We start from the raw sequence: 21,758 nt of genomic DNA on the forward strand, positions 1-21,758 counted from the left end.
TGGTAGAGAAAGGAAATTGAGGTGGAATGATGCAACAAATGAGTCAATGGAGGGAACATGGAAGATGATGCACGGCATAGGAATCCAAAGGGAGTGCAATGGTGGTGCACGACAATGATGGAAAGGTGAATGGTGGAGTGACACCCCTTTGTGGCCGAGCTCTTTGTCCTTTTTACATTAATTCTTCTTTCTCTTTAACACATTCCTAGCCTCTTTAGTCTTCAATTTCATCCATCCACCTTGCTCCATGCATGTGCTATTCATTCCAAGCCCAAAACTGCTCCAAAATGCACCAAAATGCATCTTATTGCTTCATAAGGCCTATGGACCTACAAACACACGAAAATAGCTTAAAATACATAATTAACTAAGAAATAACAACATAAATGCATGAGAACAAGCTAACTCAGTCGCAAAAATATGCTCCTATCAAATTCCCCCACACTTAGCTTTTGCTAGTCCTCGAGCAAAACAAAACAAACAAAACAAACAAAACACAACCTAGACCTTCCAACATTTGCCTCAGAGATTTTTAATGAAACATGACATGTTAAAAATCATCATTCCCACAGATTTTGGTCATCTTTACACTTGAGCACATACTTAATCACAGTTACCACTTACTAGTTCACAATTAACCAATTAAAACGATATTTTGAATGTAGTAACATGCCTTAGAGAATTTGCTCAATTTCTTACAAGATACTTTCTATTTTCACACACATTTTTTGACTACACACCCTACACTAGTATATGTGAGAAGATTAATGTAATCACGAAAGACTATGACTCACATATGTTATAACAAAGAAAGCAATTTTCTAGAGTTATTAAGCATGTTTAGATATGATCTCATGAATGGAATGCTACTACTTAGATGCGAGAACCAGTGACACCATATGCTCATACCAATTTCGAACTCCACAGATTGAAACACACAACACTCAAGATTGAAGTCAAGGGTTGTAACAAGACTTGAGGGTAATGGCTAATAAAGAAAGGATAGGAATAACAAACGTTCTTAAAGCGATAGCAAGCAAAGCAATGAAATAGACACTTGGAATTCACTTTAGAATGCAGAATTAACTTTTAAATACAAAGGGAAGATTTATGCAACACCTAGGGCCGAATTCAATGTTTTTGACCATTTTTTAACAAACTTTTTTCTTTTCACTTTTTTTTTTTCTACTCGTGCCTTATTAAGGACTTTGGCACACACACACACACAAGAATCACTTCCCCCACACTTTCTTTCTGCAATACATTGATAAAAAAGGAGTTCATTTTAAGTCATGCTTTACTATGCTTCAAGAACAAGGGTATGGATGGTCCTAAAACTAGGCTAGGTAAGGATAATGTGGATTAACAAAGAACATAGGCTTAACAAGGCTCAACGGGGTTAAACTTAAACACATAATAAAATAGGGGCACGACAATTTGGCTTTGGTGGTCACTACACAACTTCATCTTGAATATGTGTTATGCAAATTAATAGCATGTTTTGAATGAAATAGACATGAGTTCTAGCATTTGGAACTAAATGATGAAACGTCTTCTAAGTAGCAACCAAGCAAAGAATAATGAGATCATGCAATGACTTTAGAAAACAATGATGCACAGATTATTAACTCTCCAAATAAACGTTTAGGCTCAAGTCTCACAAGTTTGTAGCGTTCATTTGAGTTCCTTCCTTCAAGCATGTTACAAAAACTGATTTTTCCTTTATGATTGCATGTGAATTAATAAATTATAACCACAACCAAGCATACACCAAAGAGTAAATCAAATTTTCATCAATATTTATAACTCTCTTTAACAATCATGTAATTAAAAACCAAATCCTCATCATTGTGTTGGAAGGTACCCTAAGAAACAAATAAACACACAAAAACAACTCTTTTTGGGTTTTTCAAAACAATTTTTCAAATTTTTATGAGATTTTCGGATTTTTATGTCAAAACACATTAAAACACTCCAAAACAGCTTAAAATTACTTACAAACAGTAAGGAACAACACTAGAAGTAATGGGTGATAAACTCCTACGAATTTTATGCAAAACAACTTGGCTACCCCCCACATTTAAATCAAACATTGTCCTCAATGTTTCAAGCATAAACTCACACAAAAACAAGCAAACAAACAAACAACGAATAAACATGATAAGTATAGCAAAGTAAAAACCAGACAGAGTAGAGTTTAAGAACGCAAATCTGGTTTTAGAGATAGATGATCTTGTTGACTTTCCACAGCTTTGATCTCGAACTGGTTTGGAATTCTGAGTGAGGAATATTAGAGTTCCTTGGTTGTGCAGTCTGCATTCTTCTCTGCTTGTTTCTTTTGCACGGCAGGCAGGCACGAGGTAGAGGTGATGATTTGTTTCTTTCTTCAACCTTTCCAAGTGCCCACCATTTGCTTTCTTTCTCCTTGTCCCTAGCTGAGGATGAAATAGCACATTGTCTCCACATGCTTCGAGGTATCATTTTCACTTCCCTTATCTGTTCCTCAGGCAGATGTGGTAGACAAAGAGGAAGCATAAGATGTTGAAGATGAGTACTCGAGAGCAAGGCTAGGTAAGCAATTAGGAAGGGGTTCCAGGCAGTCGGTTCCAAATCGGAAGATTGATACCAAGTGCTGGCTGATTGCTCTCTTTCTCCTTGTCCCACAGATGAAAACAACGACAAGGAGAAGGATAAGGAGAAAGCATGATATGAGATACTCTTGCTTTCAACCTTCATGATATGAAATACTTTTGCTTTGGATGAGTTGTTTGCAGAGGTACCCCAAGGAATAAGGAACACTGAGTGACTCGAGAGGCTTCGTTAGGAAGGCATTCTCGGAGATGAAGAAAGGTTATGTATATCTGTCTTGCAATGTAGGGTGAAGGTTGACATTTATAGGAATTAATAACCGGTACTATTCTTTCACTCTTGTCGGCAACTGTTGGATGATTTAACAGTAAACTTCACGTGCCTCTACTTCACAAGAAATCTTTGACAAATTACCCGTAATTTCCGCAAGGCTGAGTGTGCATGTGACAGGCGTTGACACGTCTGGAAAAGCAAGTGCCTCTTCGATATCTGGAATTGGCGACAAACTGCCCATGATTTCCGCAAAGCTGAGTGTGCATGTGACAGATGTTAACACATCTGGAAAAGCAGATGCCTCTCCGATTTCTGAGCTTGCCTCTTCGAGTTCTGAGCTCGCCTCTTCAAGTTCTAAGCTCCGTCGAGTGCGGAGGTTGCATGTGACAAGTACGGACAGATTGATTGTCTTGTGATTGAGCATTCTAAGTATGTTATACTCTTGAGGTGCAAGAAGTTGTAGCTTCATCGAAGGTTTTGAACAAATGTTGGATAGACATTGTGAGAACTCTACTGAGAAGGCATTTGCTAGCCTAAATGTAGGTTCCAAGTATCCTAAATCTCGGTCATTGGATCCTTGACCAAGGATATAACGGCCAAAAACCCTGGTTTATAGAATATACTCTGGACCATACTAGAAAATTCGGTCATTTATCTTTGAGTTGTGCTGATTTATACTATTTATTGGTCATAGTGTGAGATAGAGCTTCACTGATATCATGAGCAGCATATTCTTGTCAGGTTCAGGGAAAAGCATCATGGAAGCAGCGGTGGTGCTGGTGCAGCATCTTGACTAACTTCAAGTTTGGCGTTTACGCCCGTGCAGCTTTCGAATCCACAGGCTCATGCGCACCAGCTTGGCGGTGGAGCTCAAAGCACCTACTTCTCTGAGACAGGAACATTTCAAAAAACAAGAGGATCTGATCCAGATGCATACAGAAGAAGTTTTCATGTATCCTGAGAATTTGCTGGTTGCCAATACCATGAACACTGTAGTCGAAACGTGTAAATGATTAGATGAAGTCGTATTTCCTCGTTCTTGTGATATGGTAGTTACTCACCTTCGGTGGATGGTAGGTAATAAGAGTGGATTTGACTTCAGAGATCAATTTCAATTTTTCAGAAGATGTACTAATTCAAGCTGATATGTGCTTTCGGGAATAGTTTCTGATAACATTCGTACTACTTCGTGCTATTGCCCTTGCCCTTGCCCTTACCTTGTTTTATATGCATTACAGAGTTCTTGGATTAATTGGTTACGTTTCTCTCAAATGTTTATTCATTTTGGACTGCAATAACCAATCAAAACTAATTTTCTGTGGATATCAGGCCACCACTTCGTGAAGGTCTGAATCCTTCAGTTGAGTTATAGAGAGGGTGGGGGCAAATTTGGTATAACATTTGACTAGAAATTTGGTATTTCTCCTCACTCGTAAATGACGAGTTTGATATCTACTTATTATCCCGCACCTTAGTTGTAAATATATCGTTGTATCAAAAAGTTAGTGCCGTACTAACCGATTGCAACTTATTTTCTTTGGTAACTGCTCGATTCGAACTCATGTTTCAGGGAGCTTGTCTATTATTGCCCTTTCCATCGAACCTAACCCATTATATATCAATCCTTGAAAACAACTAACATGACACGTTAGGTACACCGTCATGTGGTGTTCCTTGCCAATCAAACAAGGACAAAAACTTACACGTCTTTATTTCATTGACACAGAACATCACACAAAAACTTACATGTCTTTATGAACTTACACATCTTTATTTCATTGGCACGGAACACCACTGTAGCAGTGTACCAATACCATACAAGTCCTCCAACTCTCCAACGATTGGCGTACCATACATTTTTCATAATGGGATCACAGTGACACGTCTAACACAACTAATCATCCCATATAGACTTGGCATTCGTGTCGTGTTTTCCGTGTTCGTGTCGTTTTCGTGTCATACCTGATATCTTAACGAGTCGTGTCGTGTGACACCTGTTAAAATAAACGGGTAAAATGACCCGACCCGAAATCGACCCGATAATATTAACAGGTAATATGACCTGACCCGTTACCCGTTAAGGAAAATATATTTTAAACCAATAAATAATCAAATGAAAAACATAATACTAAATAAGTATATACATTCCATATTATCACATCCAAAACATAAAAACACAATTTTGTTTTAAGTATATTTTCGCTTACCTAAAGTCTTTAATAGTTTTTTAATTAATGTAGAAGTGTAAAAAAATATAGAAAAAAATATATAAACACTCGTAATGACAAGCTTTATAACTTTCATGAAGAGCTTAACTTCGAAATTCGCCACTATAATCATATAATTCATAGATCAAAATTTAACCGTTGATTGTTTACATTTATGCTTCATTGTTCTCATCAAATTTCATTTTTTTAGATTTTCTTTTTTGAAAACATGATCTATTAGAGGGTGCAGGTGGATGAATGGTTTGGATCGTTGATATTATATTTAGAGTTTTACGGTTAGTGAAAATATTGCTTGATGTTTATAAAGTTTCTACAAATTATATGACATTGACTCATATTTCAGTTAACCGTAAATATCGAAACGTGATATCATCTTCTTACATCCGTCAGATGATCATGTTTTCAAAAAATAAAATTTTAAAAATGAAATTCAGTAAGAAGAATAAAGCGTAAATGATAATCGACGGTTAAATAAATTTAAGGTTTCACTACTACAAAATTATCTATTGCTGGCGGTCCAAAAACTTTTTTCAACGATCCAACCATCAAACTTATTTGTACACATTCCAAGATTGCATACATAAAAAATCGTAAAAAACAAACATTCAGAGATTATGTAACAGAACAAAAGTTTTCGACGGTTATAAACGAAAAATCACAATTTAACGGTTATTTTAGCTCCGATTTTGATGAATTTTTACAGATACACTCCTCGACCCTATAAGAATGTAATGAATAAATTTGATCTTTAATTTAAAGTATTTACAATAGTGGATACCACAAGAACTTATTTTATACTTAATAGAAGTATAATATTAACTCTAAGTGTTTGTTTAATCTACCATTTTGACACAATATGCATTCTACAAAAAAAATTTCAACGATCCAACTGTCAAACTTATTTGTACATATTCCGAGATCGCATACGTAAAAAAACGTAAAAAAACAAACATTTAGAGATTACGTAATGGAACAAAAGTTTTCGACGGTTATAAACGAAAAATCACAATTTAACGGTTATTTTATCTCCGATTTTGATACTTTTTTACAAATAGACTCCTCGACCTATAAGAATGTAATGAATAAATTTGATCTTTAATTTAAAGTATTTACACTAGTAGATACCACAAAACTTATTTTATACTTAATAGAAGTATAATATTAACTCTAAGAGTTTGTTTAATTTACTGTTTTGACGCAATATGCATTCTACAAAATTTTTTTTAATGATTCAACCGTCAAACTTATTTGTACACATTCTGAGATCGCATACGTAAAAAATCATAAAAAACAAACATTCAGAGATTACGTAATGGAACAAAAGTTTTCGACAGTTATAAATGAAAAATCACAATTTAACGGTTATTTTAGCTCCGATTTTGATGATTTTTTACAAATACACTCCTCGACCCTATAAGAATGTAATGAATAAATTTGATCTTTAATTTAAAGTATTTACACTAGTGGAAAACTTATTTTATACTTAATAGAAGTATAATATTAACTTTAAGTGTTTGTTTAATCAACCATTTTGACGCAATATGCATTCTACGAAACTTTTTTCAACGATCCAACCGTCAAACGTATTTGTACACATTCCGAGATCGCATACGTAAAAAATCGTAAAAAACAAACATTCAACGATTACGTAATGGAACAAAAGTTTTTGACGGTTATAAACGAAAAATCAGAATTTAACGGTTATTTTATCTCCGATTTTGATGATTTTTTACAGATACACTCCTCGACCCTATAAGAATGTAATGAATAAATTTGATCTTTAATTTAAAGTATTTACACTAGTGGATACCACAAAAACTTATTTTATACTTAATAAAAGTATAATATTAAGTGTTTGTTTAATCTACTGTTTTGACACAATATGCATTCTACAAAACTTTTTTCAACGATCCAACCATCAAACTTATTTGTACACATTCTGAGATCGCATACATAAAAAATCATAAAAAATAACATTCAGAGATTACGTAATGGAACAAAATTTTTCGACGGTTATAAACGAAAAATCACAATTTAACGGTTATTTTATCTCTGATTTTGATGATTTTTTACAGATACACTCCTCGACCCTATAAGAATGTAATGAATAAATTTGATCTTTAATTTAAAGTATTTACACTAGTGGATACTACAAAAACTTATTTTATACTTAATAGAAGTATAATATTAACTCTAAGTGTTTGTTTAATCTACCGTTTTGACGCAATATGCATTCTACGAAGCTTTTTTCAACGATCCAACCATCAAACTTATTTATACACATTCCGAGATCGTATACGTAAAAAATCGTAAAAAACAAACGTTCAGAGATTACGTAATGGAACAAAAGTTTTCGACGGTTATAAACGAAAAATCACAATTTAACGGTTATTTTATCTCCGATTTTGATGATTTTTTACAGATACACTCCTCGACCTATAAGAATGTAATGAATAAATTTGATCTTTAATTTAAAGTATTTACACTAGTGGATACCACAAAAACTTATTTTATACTTAATAGAAGTATAATATTAACTCTAAGTGTTTGTTTAATCTATTGTTTTGACGCAATATGCATTCTACAAAACTTTTTTCAATGATCGAACCGTCCAACTTATTTGTACACATTCCGAGATTGCATACGTAAAAAATCATAAAAAACAAACATTCAGAGATTACGAAATGGAACAAAAGTTTTCGACGATTATAAACGAAAAATCACAATTTAACGGTTATTTTATCTCCGATTTTGATGATTTTTTACAGATACACTCCTCGACCCTATAAGAATGTAATGAATAAATTTGATCTTCAATTTAAAGTATTTACACAAGTGGATACCACAAAAACTTATTTTATACGTAATAAAAGTATAATATTAACTCCAAGTGTTTGTTTAATCTATCGTTTTGACGCAATATGGATTCTACAAAAAAAATTTCAACGATCTAACCGTTAAACTTATTTGTACACATTCCAAGATCGCATATGTAAAAAATCGTAAAAAAACAAACATTCAGAGATTACATAATGGAACAAAATTTTTCAATGATTATAAACGAAAAATTACAATTTAACGGTTATTTTAGCTCCGATTTTGATGATTTTTTTACAGATACACTCCTCGACCCTATAAGAATGTAATGAATAAATTTGATCTTTAATTTAAAGTATTTACACTAGTAGATACCACAAAAACTTATTTTATACTTAATAGAAGTATAATATTAACTCTAAGTGTTTGTTTAATATACCGTTTGTACGCAATATGCATTGTACGAAACTTTTTTCAACGATCCAACCGTCAAACTTATTTGTACACATTCCGAGATTGCAAACTTATCGTAAAAAACAAACATTCAGAAATTACGTAATGGAACAAAAGTTTTCGACGGTTATAAACGAAAAATTACAATTTAACGGTTATTTTAGCTTCGATTTTGATGATTTTGTACATATACACTCTTCGACCCTATAAGAATGTAATGAATAAATTTGATCTTTAATTTAAAGCATTTACATTTTTTTATATATGAGTGATTGTTTATATATATTTTTACATTTTTTACACTTCTACAATAATTATTATTAATTTTATTAATTTTGCCCTCAAACAAAAAACATTATTCAATAGGGTTTGAAGGATTTTAAAAATCTAAACGATAATATAAGTGTAACAATTATCTATTCGTAGAGGAATAATGATAAATCACAAGTGTTTATATATTCTTTCACATTTTTCATAATTGTATGTATATCTTCTTAGTTCTTGCATATACAAATACTATACTAGTATATTTTAATTTTGGACAAGAATATGTTATGTAAAATTTATCCTAGTAATGATAATAAGGAACTCTCATAATAAAAATAAATAATGACTAAAACTTTTTTTTATTTTTTTTATAATTTATATAGAACGATAATACAAAACTATATATTTAATATAGAATATATTGTATACATTAATATGACTATTGTATTTTATAATAAATCTTTTAGTAATTAAACTTTAAAATTATTAAAATAATTTTTTTCTTAACGGGTCGAAACGGGTTACCCACGTGTTACCCGCGTGTATACCTGTTAAGAACCCGTTATTAACGGATTCTTAACGGGTCACCCGATAGTGACCCGATAAGTTATCGCGTTGATCCAAAACCCGTTATTTTCGTGTCGTTTTCGTATCGTGTCACCGTGTCGTGTCAAAAACTGCCAAGTCTAATCCCATAGTACTTGTACAAGAAAGCTTTCAACTCAGGAGCAGATTTGAATTTGAGGCTACCTTTCAACTTTTAGCACAATACCAACTAGCAAGGTAACAAAATTTCTGGGAAATAATTTTCACGCGTCCCTTTTTTCCTTGTACCACAATCCGACTTATGGAAACACGGTATTCTTGGGACCTGGTATTTGTTGTATCTAAAGTTGGCATTCCCTTCTTCCAAGCTCAAATCTACGTATTCTTGAATTTTAGATGACACACCAAACTCACTACGATTGCCATTCAATCTTTCATTTTGTTTCATATTCTCGAACATGTTACACTTTCAAAGAACCTGGAAAGAAAGGATCAAAGGAAAATCTTCAGCCACACTCGCAATAGAACTTGAACTAACGACGAAATCAAGTGTTATTCGAAAACTTTTTATGTGATTAGCAATCTGTTTCCGCAAGCAAGCATTCTTCCTCAAAGCTAATATCAACACAATCTAAACAAAAGAGGGGTTCGGCGGCGATGCTTGAGACGGAATCATTCTACAAACTCGTATTCGTTTCTTCCGCGTGCAAGTGGACTATATGCTCTTCATTTACAGTAACACAACCACCATGGCAAGCCAGTGAAAGAATTCTTACATAAGACACACAGATGTCGTAAGAGAGACCCTATTTTCGTTTCGACCCGCTCCACCCCTGAGGAAGTTTCCATTTTCTATGCCAATATATTGACACTCTTGACCATAACGGGAACCCAAAATTGTAATCGAAGGGCCGGTCAGCTGGCCCCCCTACTATCAAAGGCAACCATACATATCTTGAGTCTCTCAAGTCCGCCGGGTTCCATCTATCTGCCATGAAGATAAATGCACCAGGAAATCCAGGCACAGGAAGCACAAATGTGCTCTGTGCAAAAAATGTAGCAAGTCGAGACACTTTGTTCCCTCCAGCGCAGGGGTTCCCCATGGTCTCCCATGGCCCCATGATTGATTCTGCTGCATGCACCAGTGCCTCATTAGGAGCCCATCCAGTGCAGCCTGAAGTAATCATGTAATAAGTTCCTTCATGCTTGAATAGAGCCGGGGCTTCCCGATGTTGTCCCACAAGAATTCTTCTCACAGTATTTGTCACGTCAAGGTAATCTTCAGTCAGTGGTCCAATATGAAGTTCACTATTGTCCTCGGAGGAGTATATTAGATAAGCAACACCATCATCATCTTTGAAGATTGTCATGTCCCTACTTTCAAATCCATGGGGTCGTTGGCTGTAGAGATAATCAAAAGGACCGGTTGGGTAATCACTAATGGCAACGCCAACAGAAGCTTTGGTATAGTTAGCATCATCAATGTGCATCCACATAACATACTTCCCTGTATGCTCATTGTAAATCACTTTCGGCCTCTCAAGCACATTGGATTCATGGAGATCATGAGTTTCATTTGCTTTTTCTGCAGCCAATACAACACCTTCATTTTTCCATTTCCATAAGTCGTTGGAAGAATAGCAACCCACTCCTATGATGTCAACCTAAAAAATAGATAAGACAGAAATTCAGTGCTTGAATTAAACTAAATAAATAAATTTTAAAAAAATGGATGAATTAAAAGGACTCAAGTGCAGTGCAGCAATGGTGAAAAAAGTATGCATCCAATTATAATGCTACATAATGAAGTCTGGAATAGCAACACATGGCTTATTGGAAAGCTAGTAACACTTGCTCAAAAAAAAAACACCACACCCCTCACTAAAATAAGTGAACCGTCTATTTCATACACAAACTTTCAAAACAACTATTTTCAACCCCCCAAAGTCCATATCAAACAACTAAAACTCTTCTAGTTTTAAACAAATACAAGATATCATTTTGGGTGGTGCAATCCACACACCCATTTTTACCTCTCACACCCGCTCTCAATTTGCAGCCGTCGAATCAAATGAATTGAAGAATATCAATGGACAAAAATTAACAAGGGTGTGTGGGAGTAAAAAAGGGTGTGCGAATAGCACTACCCTATCATTTTTAGTGGACGCAAAGTTAATTAATACCCAAAAGTTCCATAATTTCCAACTTGAAGGCGATGGAGTTCAGATCCGACTTTTTGGTAAGATAGTTGTCATTGCACTTTAAATGCATTGACCCACAATCACTTACTTTACCTAGCAAATCCGACAGATCTTTAACTGGCATGGTTGTTCTCACCTACAAAGGAGAAGATTGCATCTCTCCTGCAGATTCCAACATGAAAAAAGAAAGCCAAATTATCCATGAGGATAATCATGGGTTGGGTTGTCCTCAAATTCTCACGTACAGAAAAGGCCCATTCAAATGAGCCTTAATTCCACAAGTTAACATTATCTTGGGGATCCTTCATTCCTTCTTTGGTACTACAAATCAAAATCTTCACCAACTGGCTACTGAAACCTTCCTTTGTGTTTTGATTGATTACATAAAAGGTTCAACTGAGAACAATATAGACACAGTTCAATCATACAGCACAATCTTTCTTATCTCAGCCATAACAGTCTAAAATTAAAACCCAGGTACATAAATTATAGCATGGTGTTGCAAAATATTCTCAGTCTAGCAAAAGGTTTCGGCAGGCCTATTGATTTTTACATAAATGGTTTACAGTTGGTTAATCCATATGCCTACATGAAGTTGTTTGCTACATCTGTAATATATCAATACATTTTGAATCATAAACCTTGAAACTGAACTTTAGTGATACTCAAATGCTATCTCATGAGGATTAGCCAAGTGGATGATTTTATAGTATTCACATGAAAGGCTCTAATCCATAGGAACGTGTTACTAAGAACTGTTAAAGTGAGAGCACATTATCAGATGCAGCTAAGAGTTAGGTGGCTATCAAGGATGGCCCTAAGGGCCTATTGCAAATTGCAGCGGCTCTTGCATCATCTTAGGTCTATTTTTTAATTCCTTTTTGGGGTTTTCTAATTGCTGCTGTGCAACAACTTCGTAATATAAGTCTGTTTTTTCTTTAAGATCAACTGTCATGGTGTCACTGTATTTGTAAATAGAAGTAACTCGTTCAATAATCAACTAGGGTAAATTTCTTTCTTACTCCATGTCATTATCTTAGTAATAGAAACACAGTCATGACTATAACAAGATGCTGACAACCCTAAATGCAATTTTCAGTTCAAGAACCAACAACTATGAAATCACCAGAGACTATTGTCTCCGGAACTCTGGTTCTTTGGTATTGTGCAATTATAAATGGTATTTTTGTCTTAACTTTCTACCATCCCTCCGTACCTATTTAGTTATTATAAAGTCTAGTAAAGTAGGAAGGGTATGTACAAGGTAGGGGAATAAAGTCACATGCAAAATAGTAGTCGTGACCTGAATAGCAGCTATAATTCCATAATCTAGAGTTGATATCAACTAATGTGAAGGCAACACTCTTAAATTAGATTCATTTAGGTCAGCGTAGAAATAAACTTGGTTTTCAAGGTTAAGTTATTCACAGAGATATCACATACGCAATTATGATCTATATATAGCATCAACTACATAACCCCGATGCTTCTAAAGAGAGCAAACAGTTAACGTGTGTAAAATAGCAATTTCATCCCTAAAAGCCACAAGGACTGATATTTTAAAGCAAAACCATAGTTGATCTTATGACAATTCAGAGGAAGGTAAATCAATTACCCGAGCTGCTCCTTTTTTGTGAGCATGGTATGTGGGCCCATCTTTATACTCCCCGTACCAATAGTATGTCCTTGATTTTTCATTGAATAGAATACCACCTCCATGGGCTTGAATAGGATATCCATCAGTATCCAACCAAATCCTCCCAGGGTAATAGTAATAGCTATCATTTCCTGTGTCCTTCATTGGATCAATATCAAGCTTCTGGGGAAAGAATACGTGTCTAATTTGAGAATTCTCATCAAGAAATTCATCAATCAGAGTAGTTGGTCGCCTTGGTTTTCTTTTTTCAGCACGTGGGGATCGCTTTCGCGGTGGAGGAAGTTGGATGTTTTCCTCTTCCACCTGTTCAAGTTCCTGGAACAGTGGGTGATGACTCGCTCGAAATTGAATTGCTCCTCCTAACCTATCCTTTTGCCGAACAAGAGTGTACAGATGAAACATAAGAAGACATCCCACCAAGCTCCACACCACAGCAGACGTTGAACATCTGCTCCCTGCATTGCAACGGAAAGTGGTTGGTTTCCTGTATTTGTTCCTGATCCTCATTTTCTCTTCCTTTTTATTCTCTCCAAGATAATGCTGCAATTAACAAAATGAAACCTATGGATATCCAATAAAAACCAAACAAATACAATCACAGGCTCACAGCCACGCTAACCTATAATGCACGGAAGTAGTAAATCCGCTTGAACATTTATGAAAACAAAATTCAGCACAAATTGGGACTAAAACAGTCTCAAATGATTTAGAATTACACTTGTTTTCATAATGCTATACAGTCATCAACTCTAGAAGAATCCGCCGTCAACGGCCGATTGTGCATAATTCAATGTTACTCGCCCACAATCATTAACTAGTTTGTTATTCAGAAAGCACTGCAGTACACAGTTAAATTTACAGCAATAAAATTCATTAAACACGAACAGAGCTAGTTGCAAATGAACAACCAGGAATTGACAACAGAAACCAATGACTTCGACCCGTTTCGGAAAACAGATTGAATCAACCAACACAACTCAAAACATGCATATCAGAGTCCAAAACCCACTTGAAAAATTCACCTAAAAATCACATTAACCACCACAGTTAAAGAATCCATACATGGGTCGGCTAACAGTGCAATAAAAATCAAAACTTTCACCATCCACAAGCAGAAAAAGTGACAAAAATCAAAGAAAGAACTCACCTGAAAACATCTGGAGCTTGAGTTCGTGCTGAAATTCCTGGGTTTTGCTAATGATATTGTTGCTCGATTACTACTTGAACAAAGTGGGAAACCAAGAAAAATCCAGAGAGAGCTGAGAAAAACAAAATCTGGGTCTTTGTTTTCTGATGAAATTGGATCTGAAGGTTGATGATGTTGACTTGGGACCAAATGAGGTCTTTGCTGTTTGAGAAAGATATATCCGCAAGATTTTCAAAGGAAAACATATTTTCTTCCTGGATTCTGAATTAAATATTTTTACTACTACAATTTACTTACTTGATGAGCAACAACTTACATTATTAACCAAAAACAAAATTCTTGCCTTTAAATTTTCACTGTAAACACGACAGGGTCCGTGAGTCCCAGTTTACGCGTGGAACTTCAATATTATTCAAGGTTGTGAAATTATTAAAATAAAATAAAAATGTGTCCACATATCTACTTAAAAGTGATTTTAAATTAATCTTAATTAAAAAATAAAAAAGACAACTGGTGATAAATCACGGTTAACCATCTTTTTAGGGGCCGAGAAGACTCACAGAAACATTTCAGCCTCCTCGGCCTACAAGTCTGGCTTTCCACACCAGTAGCAAATTTCGAACCCAACACCTCTTGTTTTTAATTTGAATGAAGTTTCACAATCCACCATTTATCACTGGATCACCATCTTGTGGTTATTACCTAACATTTTGAAAAGTGAACATCTATGAAGTTCATTAGCATCAAGTGATAATGTAGATAAATTAAATTGTGTTTTATTTCTCATGCCATTTCTAAAATTTTAATTATCCAAATTGACGCATTTTAGCTAAACAAATTTACATTTTAACTTATAAGAGATAGAATTGTTAAGGTTGAGGTTAATTTGAAATCACTCAAACTGTTTAGAAGTTTTCCCTAAACGAAATTTATTTTTTTTGGTCAAATTGGAATGAAATGTAAATAAAATAGGAAAAAAAATCTTAATATTTACGTAGTATTTGAAGAAATTTTCCAATAGTTGTATTCCATTGAATTTGGAGGTGTATTTAGGACGACATGATCTTGGACCTGTAGTTTTTTTATTTTATTTTATTTTTTTCTCCTGTTTAGTGTCCCTCAAACTATGGACCAATGATTGTGTTTGTTGCTTAACAAGGACTCAGATCCTCTCCGGATCAATTCCGTGGGATCCTCCTGACCAATTGATCTCATCCGTTTGTACAAATCCAACAGTTCGACATAGTTGCAAGTCTTTTGCCCTCTTTCGCAGCTATCTCTGCCCTTTCCTCTCTTCCCCCTCAACTCCTCTTTCTTCCTCACTTGGAAGCACTCACCGCCACTGTAATCCCACATCTTACACAACCCAGCAACCCTTTCCGGCTCTCTCCCACCCCAACGTCCCCAGCTGCAAATTCCTCTTCCTGTTGGATAAATTCCCAATTTGAAGGAGCTACGAAAATGTCAAACAAAAAACGGCAAGACTCAAAAATAAGAATTACAAAAGTAAACAAGGAATTTAATTGGGCTGAAGAAGACCGAAAAGATGCAGGGGGTGGTGGTGGGTGCATCCAAGTGAGGGAGAGAGGAGTTGAGGGCGAAGAGAGGAAGGGGAAGGGAGAGAGAGAGAGGCATGCAACTAATCCGACTGTTGGATATGCATCAACGGATGAGATCAATTCGTCAGGAAGATCCCCACGGGACTGATGCGGAGAGGATCTAAGTTCGCTTAACAAAGCAATAATATTGTTGTCTTTTGATGTGTCAATATCTCTTTCTATCTTATTTTAATTAACTAACATAAAAAATATTAAAACTAAAATTTTGCCAAGAGATTCTGCGACTATTAAATCTTAACTTTCCCAATCCCAATCCCAATCCCAATCCCAATTATGTATAAGCTACAAAATTGAGAGAAAAATTAAATAAAATACAGAGCAATAATTCCTAGAACGTCAATAAGAAAACGAAAAAAATAATATATAAAATAATGCATTACTATTTTTTTTTAATAAACGATATTATTGACATTAAAGAGAGGATGTAAGCTTAGCCTCACAACAACTTAGAAATAATGTAGTTCTAATTCGCCGTTGGCGAGAATTGAATCGAATACCTCCTATTTATAAGCGAAAAAGAATATCACTATATCATAATACTAAGAGGTAATATAATAATACAACAATCTTATGTAAAGGCTTTTCAATCTAGTGGTAATTAATGTAGAGTAACACTTTAGATATAAAACTTCCTACTAGTTTTATTAGGGAACACGGGGCATAACATTATATGTCCGTAGAATTGGAAGGACATGGGAAAAAATAAAAAAAATAAAAAAAAACTTTCCTCCAATTGTATAATAACACGTGATATGCCGCTCCGTATTCTGGCAACACTAAAAAATCCCTCCTTATCTACCATGTTACATGATCAAATTTATTGTATTCATTTTACTTGTTCCAACTTAAATTTTAGTTTGTATAGTCCCTCAAACTCGACCACATATCGCAACATTAATCCCATTATTGTTAATATTCTCATTCTCATATACAAGATATTAATCCGTTTGTCCCAAATTCTACTTATTCCAAACGTCTGGTTTAGCTCCACCATAATTTTTCCTTTTTGACTTTGGGGAGTAACTAATTATTTGCATTTGCAAACTTTGATGACAAAGAAGAAAGGGTGAATTCACATATCTCTCCATTTTCGGTAATCGGATCGAATTAATTAAAGAAGATCAAAAGACAAAAATTAAAAAGGATGTTTGGGGAAGTATGGGTGTATAGATCCCATCTTTATGGTGTACACTTCAATTGATAAATTTCGATTATCAAACAACAATAAAGTCTTTTTCTACTAAATAGGATCGACTATATGAATCGCAGAACGTCATTGCATTTAGTTCTGTGCATAAATTTCAATTCTCAAAGTGAGAAAAAGATACAGCTAAGAACTTTTTGTATATACACTTTCATTTCCATGGATTAACCAAATGTCTTACGACAACAATGAAGTACATTTTTTTACTTTCCAATTGGAATTTACATAAAAGAAAAAAGGAGAAAGAATGTGTATATAATTGACCTTCCTACTTCTTTGTTTCTTGGTTTTTTTTTTTTTTTTTTTTTTTTGTTCTTCCCCAATTGAATTTTAACTTTCCTAGCTATGGAGTCACTGGCAAGCAAGGGATGATGGCAAATTTAGTGAAACATCTTCCCCTATCTTGAAAAACTTTGATGACCAAAATTAGTACTAAAAACACCATGGAAATGGCTAGGGATAGCATAGAGACCCATAGCATTTTCAGTGAATTCTTAAATGGCTTGCATTGATGCGAAACGACGTCGGAAATTCCATCCTTAACGAAGGTGCAATCTGATAAGCTCTGCAGAGTTGGATATATATCTAGAAAATGTTGAATAGAGTGGCTGAAAGCCCAGGCCATGTTGTAGTTGTCCTGGGAAATAAGTTTTCCACTTCTTTTGCAATTTTCCATGTCGTTTTGGTAACAAGTGATTCCTGAAATGGCCTGCATGAACATGAATTTTCAATCAAGATAACAAGCTTTTGCACTCGCTAAAAACTATAGCATTCATCAATTTAAGAAACGTTTTTATACTATCAATTCACAATTTATTACTTACTTTTGGCACTATTAGGTAGCGAGATTTTCAGTTTAACTTTTGACACTTTAACTGAAACACTTTATCATTTTCATATACAAACGTTGTAAGTATCAGAAGCTAAACTAATTGTGCCAAAATCACTATTTGTCGATTTGAATTTTATAAAATTTTGAATGTTTAACTTTAAATGACCAAGATGAAGTCGAGATGTGATTCTAAATCTTATTGTACTCATGTGTTCCACTCATGTGTAAACTCAATTTTAACCGTGATCTTTTAACCTTAATTAACATAGCTCAATTAGTTTTCTAAGGCCGTTTGGTAACTTTTTCTTTTTTTGGTTTTTAGTTTGTAGTATTTTATTTTATTTGATACATAAAATTGAAACACAAGACTAAAACGCTGCTTTCGTTTTCAAGGTTTGTTTCATACATTCTCCTCCTTAATTCTCACTTTTCTTCCAACTATTGCTTCTTTATTTGTAACAAACATTTAAAGGAAAAGTTTACCAAATGAGTCCTAAATTTTTCAGAAACTGACCCTATAATTTACTTACTTCTGGTAACTTTCCAACTGGAATGCCACTGTCGTTTGAGCAACTTTGTGGTACGTAGGTGTAGTTAGGTGGTCCGGAGAAAGGATTGCATATACGTAGAAATCCAACTGAATCATCATTTTCTTCGTTTACTCCAAGTGTCTTAGCAATTTCTGTCACTTTAGAATTCAACTGCAACATCAAGAAATCATATACTCAGATTTCATTAAAACATATCCCTTGTTAATATGTTGATTATAAATATCTAAATGTATTGATATATAATACCTTATTTATGAAAGTGTGTATGGTGTAGCCAATTTGACCCATCAACTGCTCTGAGCGTTTAGCATCTAAGCATGGAAGAATGGAGCTTAGACTACTGTTGTGGCTGTTGTGTTCAAAACCCTCAAAAGCTGAACATGTATCTTTTGCAAAACTGTACATTTAGCAACAGATTAAATAGTAGAAACCCTAAACGCATAAATACGAAACAAATTTTCTTGTTATTAGTACCATTGGTGAAGAAATGGAACAGGGGAAATTAAATTTTACTCACTTTTGAAGAAAGAAATCAAAGCCAGTTAAGACCCAAATTAGAGTTGTTAATATCCAGCACAGAAAGATTACGCTGAAATAAAAAAAGTTAAAGTGTCACATATATAGTTTAGTTTAATAAAGAAAGCAGAAAAGCAACACCAAGGCTGAAAAGAAAGCTTACATTACAAGTCCTGGGTACCAATGCAGCAACAGCAGAACTGATGACCAAAGCAGCAGTTCATTAGTCTAAGTAAGTTACATTTTAGGTACATGTTTGGTTATATATTGGCTATAAGATATGTTAAGCACCACAAACAAAAATCTTTTATAAAAGTAAAATAACATATGAATGATACTTTAGAATTATTTGATCACTACTATTTCAGTGTTTTTCAAAAAATCATCTCCAATAATTCCACTTTCTTGTTTGTTTGAATCACAAAAATTGTGAGTCGGCTACCAAACTGTGAGTCTAAGTCACTGATTAAGTTGATTATATCATAATATGTTGTTCTTATTCTTTATTTGGTAAACATATGTCTGACAAGAAAATGTTATATGTTATTGTTTAAACGTTTGATATCTGTAAATTAGAAGTAACTTGGTCACATGACTAATCCCAGCATCACTTCACAACAAAGAAAATTTACCAGTTGCAGCGACCAATAAGACCAAGTTGACTGCTACAACCACAATATGAGCAACATACCTACAATACACAGAAGGAAATAAATTACCCTAGCAACAAAATTACTAACATATTTTGTAACAAAAAATAAAATTACTAACATATTTAAGTACTAACAGAAAATATTGCTTACGGGGTTTGAATAATCCGCTCAATTGTATGGCCATTTTTATCAACAAAACGTTGAATAGCTTGCGAGTCTTTTCCAAGCTGACGGGATGTGACATTCAAACTGCTTGCCAAGGCTGGATCATAAGGCAGCAAAAGGTATTGCATATTTCCCATTGCGGTTGTTACTTTTCGGATGGTTTGTCGAGCATTTTGAGCCACCCCCATTAGGGCTCCCTTCACTTTTTCTGTTCTCTTCATTGATCTTTCATTTTCTACCAGCACCAAGCTTGATGCCACTCTTCAATTTGAAAAAACCAAATAGATGTTAGAACTTAGAAGTCATCAATGAATAAGTAGAGGAACATGATCACCTATCGTACGTACTAGTTTCGCTAAATCCAAGGTTTGAAGTCAATTCTATAATCACCAATTCGGTATAGTGATTTTTATCTTCCCAATAATTTTGGTAAGTTATGCCCGAGCTAGGTCTATATCTAGCCCAATATATAGCTTAATTATTATTTTCAGGTTAGGCAAAGCCCTCCTCATCAAATATCCAACCCCTAGCTAAGTTAACATATTTTCTTATTCGAATTAATTTAAACTACTAAGAGAGAGATTCAAACGGAGTGTTGAATGAGGCACACATATATTCATTCACTGACTAATAAAATAATTAACAAATACTAAATATATAAATAATTACAAGAAAGCCGATTCCTGCAAAATATACCGAACCAATTAGCCCATTAGGCAGTTGTTAGTTAGAAGCTATCGAACTATTGACTTGTCCTAATCCTAGCTTTCCAAGTTTTGACTTGTTTTAATCCTAGCCCATTGGGCAGTTGTTAGTTAGAAGCTATCGAACCTAAGGAAGTTCGTTTTCTTTTTTCTTTTTCTATTGGAACCCTAAGGACTTAATTATTACCATACTAGAATTCATGAAATTCACATCGATTGAGATGCACTTACATGGCTAGAATTGTAAAGAGGAGGAGGAGTATGAACATTAAGATGAAGTTACGGTCCAAGAAGTGTTTAATGGGGCAAGTGCTCCTAATGCTCGGCTTCTTCAAGAAGGCTATGCAAATCGTAAATGCCAGGCCACACAGCAACCAAACTCCTGCAATCACGTACCCATGGACTCCTGTAAATGCCGTAGACTGGAAAATATGAGAGAAACACAAAATAAGAAATTCCATTTCATTACAAATTTTCTCTCTTAGGTTTTTCTTTAACCTTGATTAGTTTTATTTTTCGTTTTCGAAGTCACCAAATTGTACATGAATGGTCAAATTAGGATCATATGCGTATATAAGGAATTAACTGTAATCTTCTTAAATTGTGTTACCATATTGTTAACCTACTAATCATATACATGCTAGATTGCGATATTTCTCTAATCTATATAATACCCATTGGATTGCAATTTTTAATACATGTAGTAATTGAGTAGACTTCATTAAGAATGAGGGATTGGAACTTACAGCCCAGTAATGTTTATTTGTGATGTCGTAGCCTCCATTGTAGGATTTTAAGTGGCGCAAGGGATCGGGTCTGTTCAAGCCACTCTGCTCCCCAAACACCACCCTTGCCGGTGAAAACACTGACGTTGAAACCAAGAAGACGACGAAGGGTACAAGAACCCTGTTCGAGATAGCCATGACAAAATTAATAACCTGCAGGTGGTCTAATAAGATTTGGTGCAAGATGATCAAATTGATTAAAGAAACACAATATCCTTTTGCAGGCCTCTCATGTAATTTAATCTTTTTGCTAGCTTTTAGAAGGTTGAAAGGTTAGATTATGCTGGTGTGACTTAGAGAGTAAGGTAAGAATAGCTTGTGGCTCTGGTTTTTCGGAAAAGGAACAAATGTATTAGGAAGAGGAGGGGGTAACGAATCAGGGGGCGATGTTTAAGCTCCTCTAAAGTTCATAAATTTGACCATTTTTATAGTGCTTATTCTTCAAATTTCCTGTCTAGCTTTCTGCCTAAGCCTCTCTTTACGCAAAGGGAGGGAGTTGCTTTTTGTATTATAATTCTCTCCTCATCCATATGCATGTCATCAGCGTTATG

At 34.5% G+C, this 21,758-nt stretch overlaps 2 protein-coding genes across 3 annotated transcripts; both read right to left on the minus strand.

Annotated features, from left to right (window-relative positions):
- Positions 1-9,592: 9,592 nt before the first annotated feature.
- Positions 9,593-14,582, minus strand: LOC103404103 (uncharacterized). 2 transcript variants are annotated; one of them, XM_070816278.1, is made up of 3 exons: positions 14,179-14,582; positions 12,990-13,571; positions 9,593-10,837 (listed from the first exon to the last, which is right to left on the minus strand). In XM_070816278.1, the coding sequence occupies exons 2-3, from the start codon at positions 13,536-13,538 to the stop codon at positions 9,980-9,982; spliced, it is 1,407 nt and encodes a 468-aa protein (XP_070672379.1). In that variant the 5' UTR covers positions 13,539-13,571; positions 14,179-14,582; the 3' UTR covers positions 9,593-9,979. The 2 variants fall into 2 exon arrangements, with proteins under 2 accessions (XP_070672379.1, XP_070672381.1); XM_070816280.1 differs by having other exon boundaries at positions 12,990-13,486; positions 14,179-14,494.
- Positions 14,583-17,122: 2,540 nt separating this feature from the next.
- LOC103404113 (uncharacterized) lies at positions 17,123-21,477 on the minus strand. The gene is made up of 9 exons (XM_008342970.4): positions 21,169-21,477; positions 20,654-20,844; positions 19,704-19,979; positions 19,533-19,591; positions 19,064-19,100; positions 18,902-18,973; positions 18,631-18,781; positions 18,364-18,534; positions 17,123-17,710 (listed from the first exon to the last, which is right to left on the minus strand). The coding sequence occupies exons 1-9, from the start codon at positions 21,343-21,345 to the stop codon at positions 17,345-17,347; spliced, it is 1,500 nt and encodes a 499-aa protein (XP_008341192.2). The 5' UTR covers positions 21,346-21,477; the 3' UTR covers positions 17,123-17,344.
- Positions 21,478-21,758: the final 281 nt, after the last annotated feature.

This window comes from Malus domestica, chromosome 02 (genome assembly GCF_042453785.1).
Source record: "Malus domestica chromosome 02, GDT2T_hap1".
Classification (NCBI taxonomy): Eukaryota; Viridiplantae; Streptophyta; class Magnoliopsida; order Rosales; family Rosaceae; genus Malus; species Malus domestica.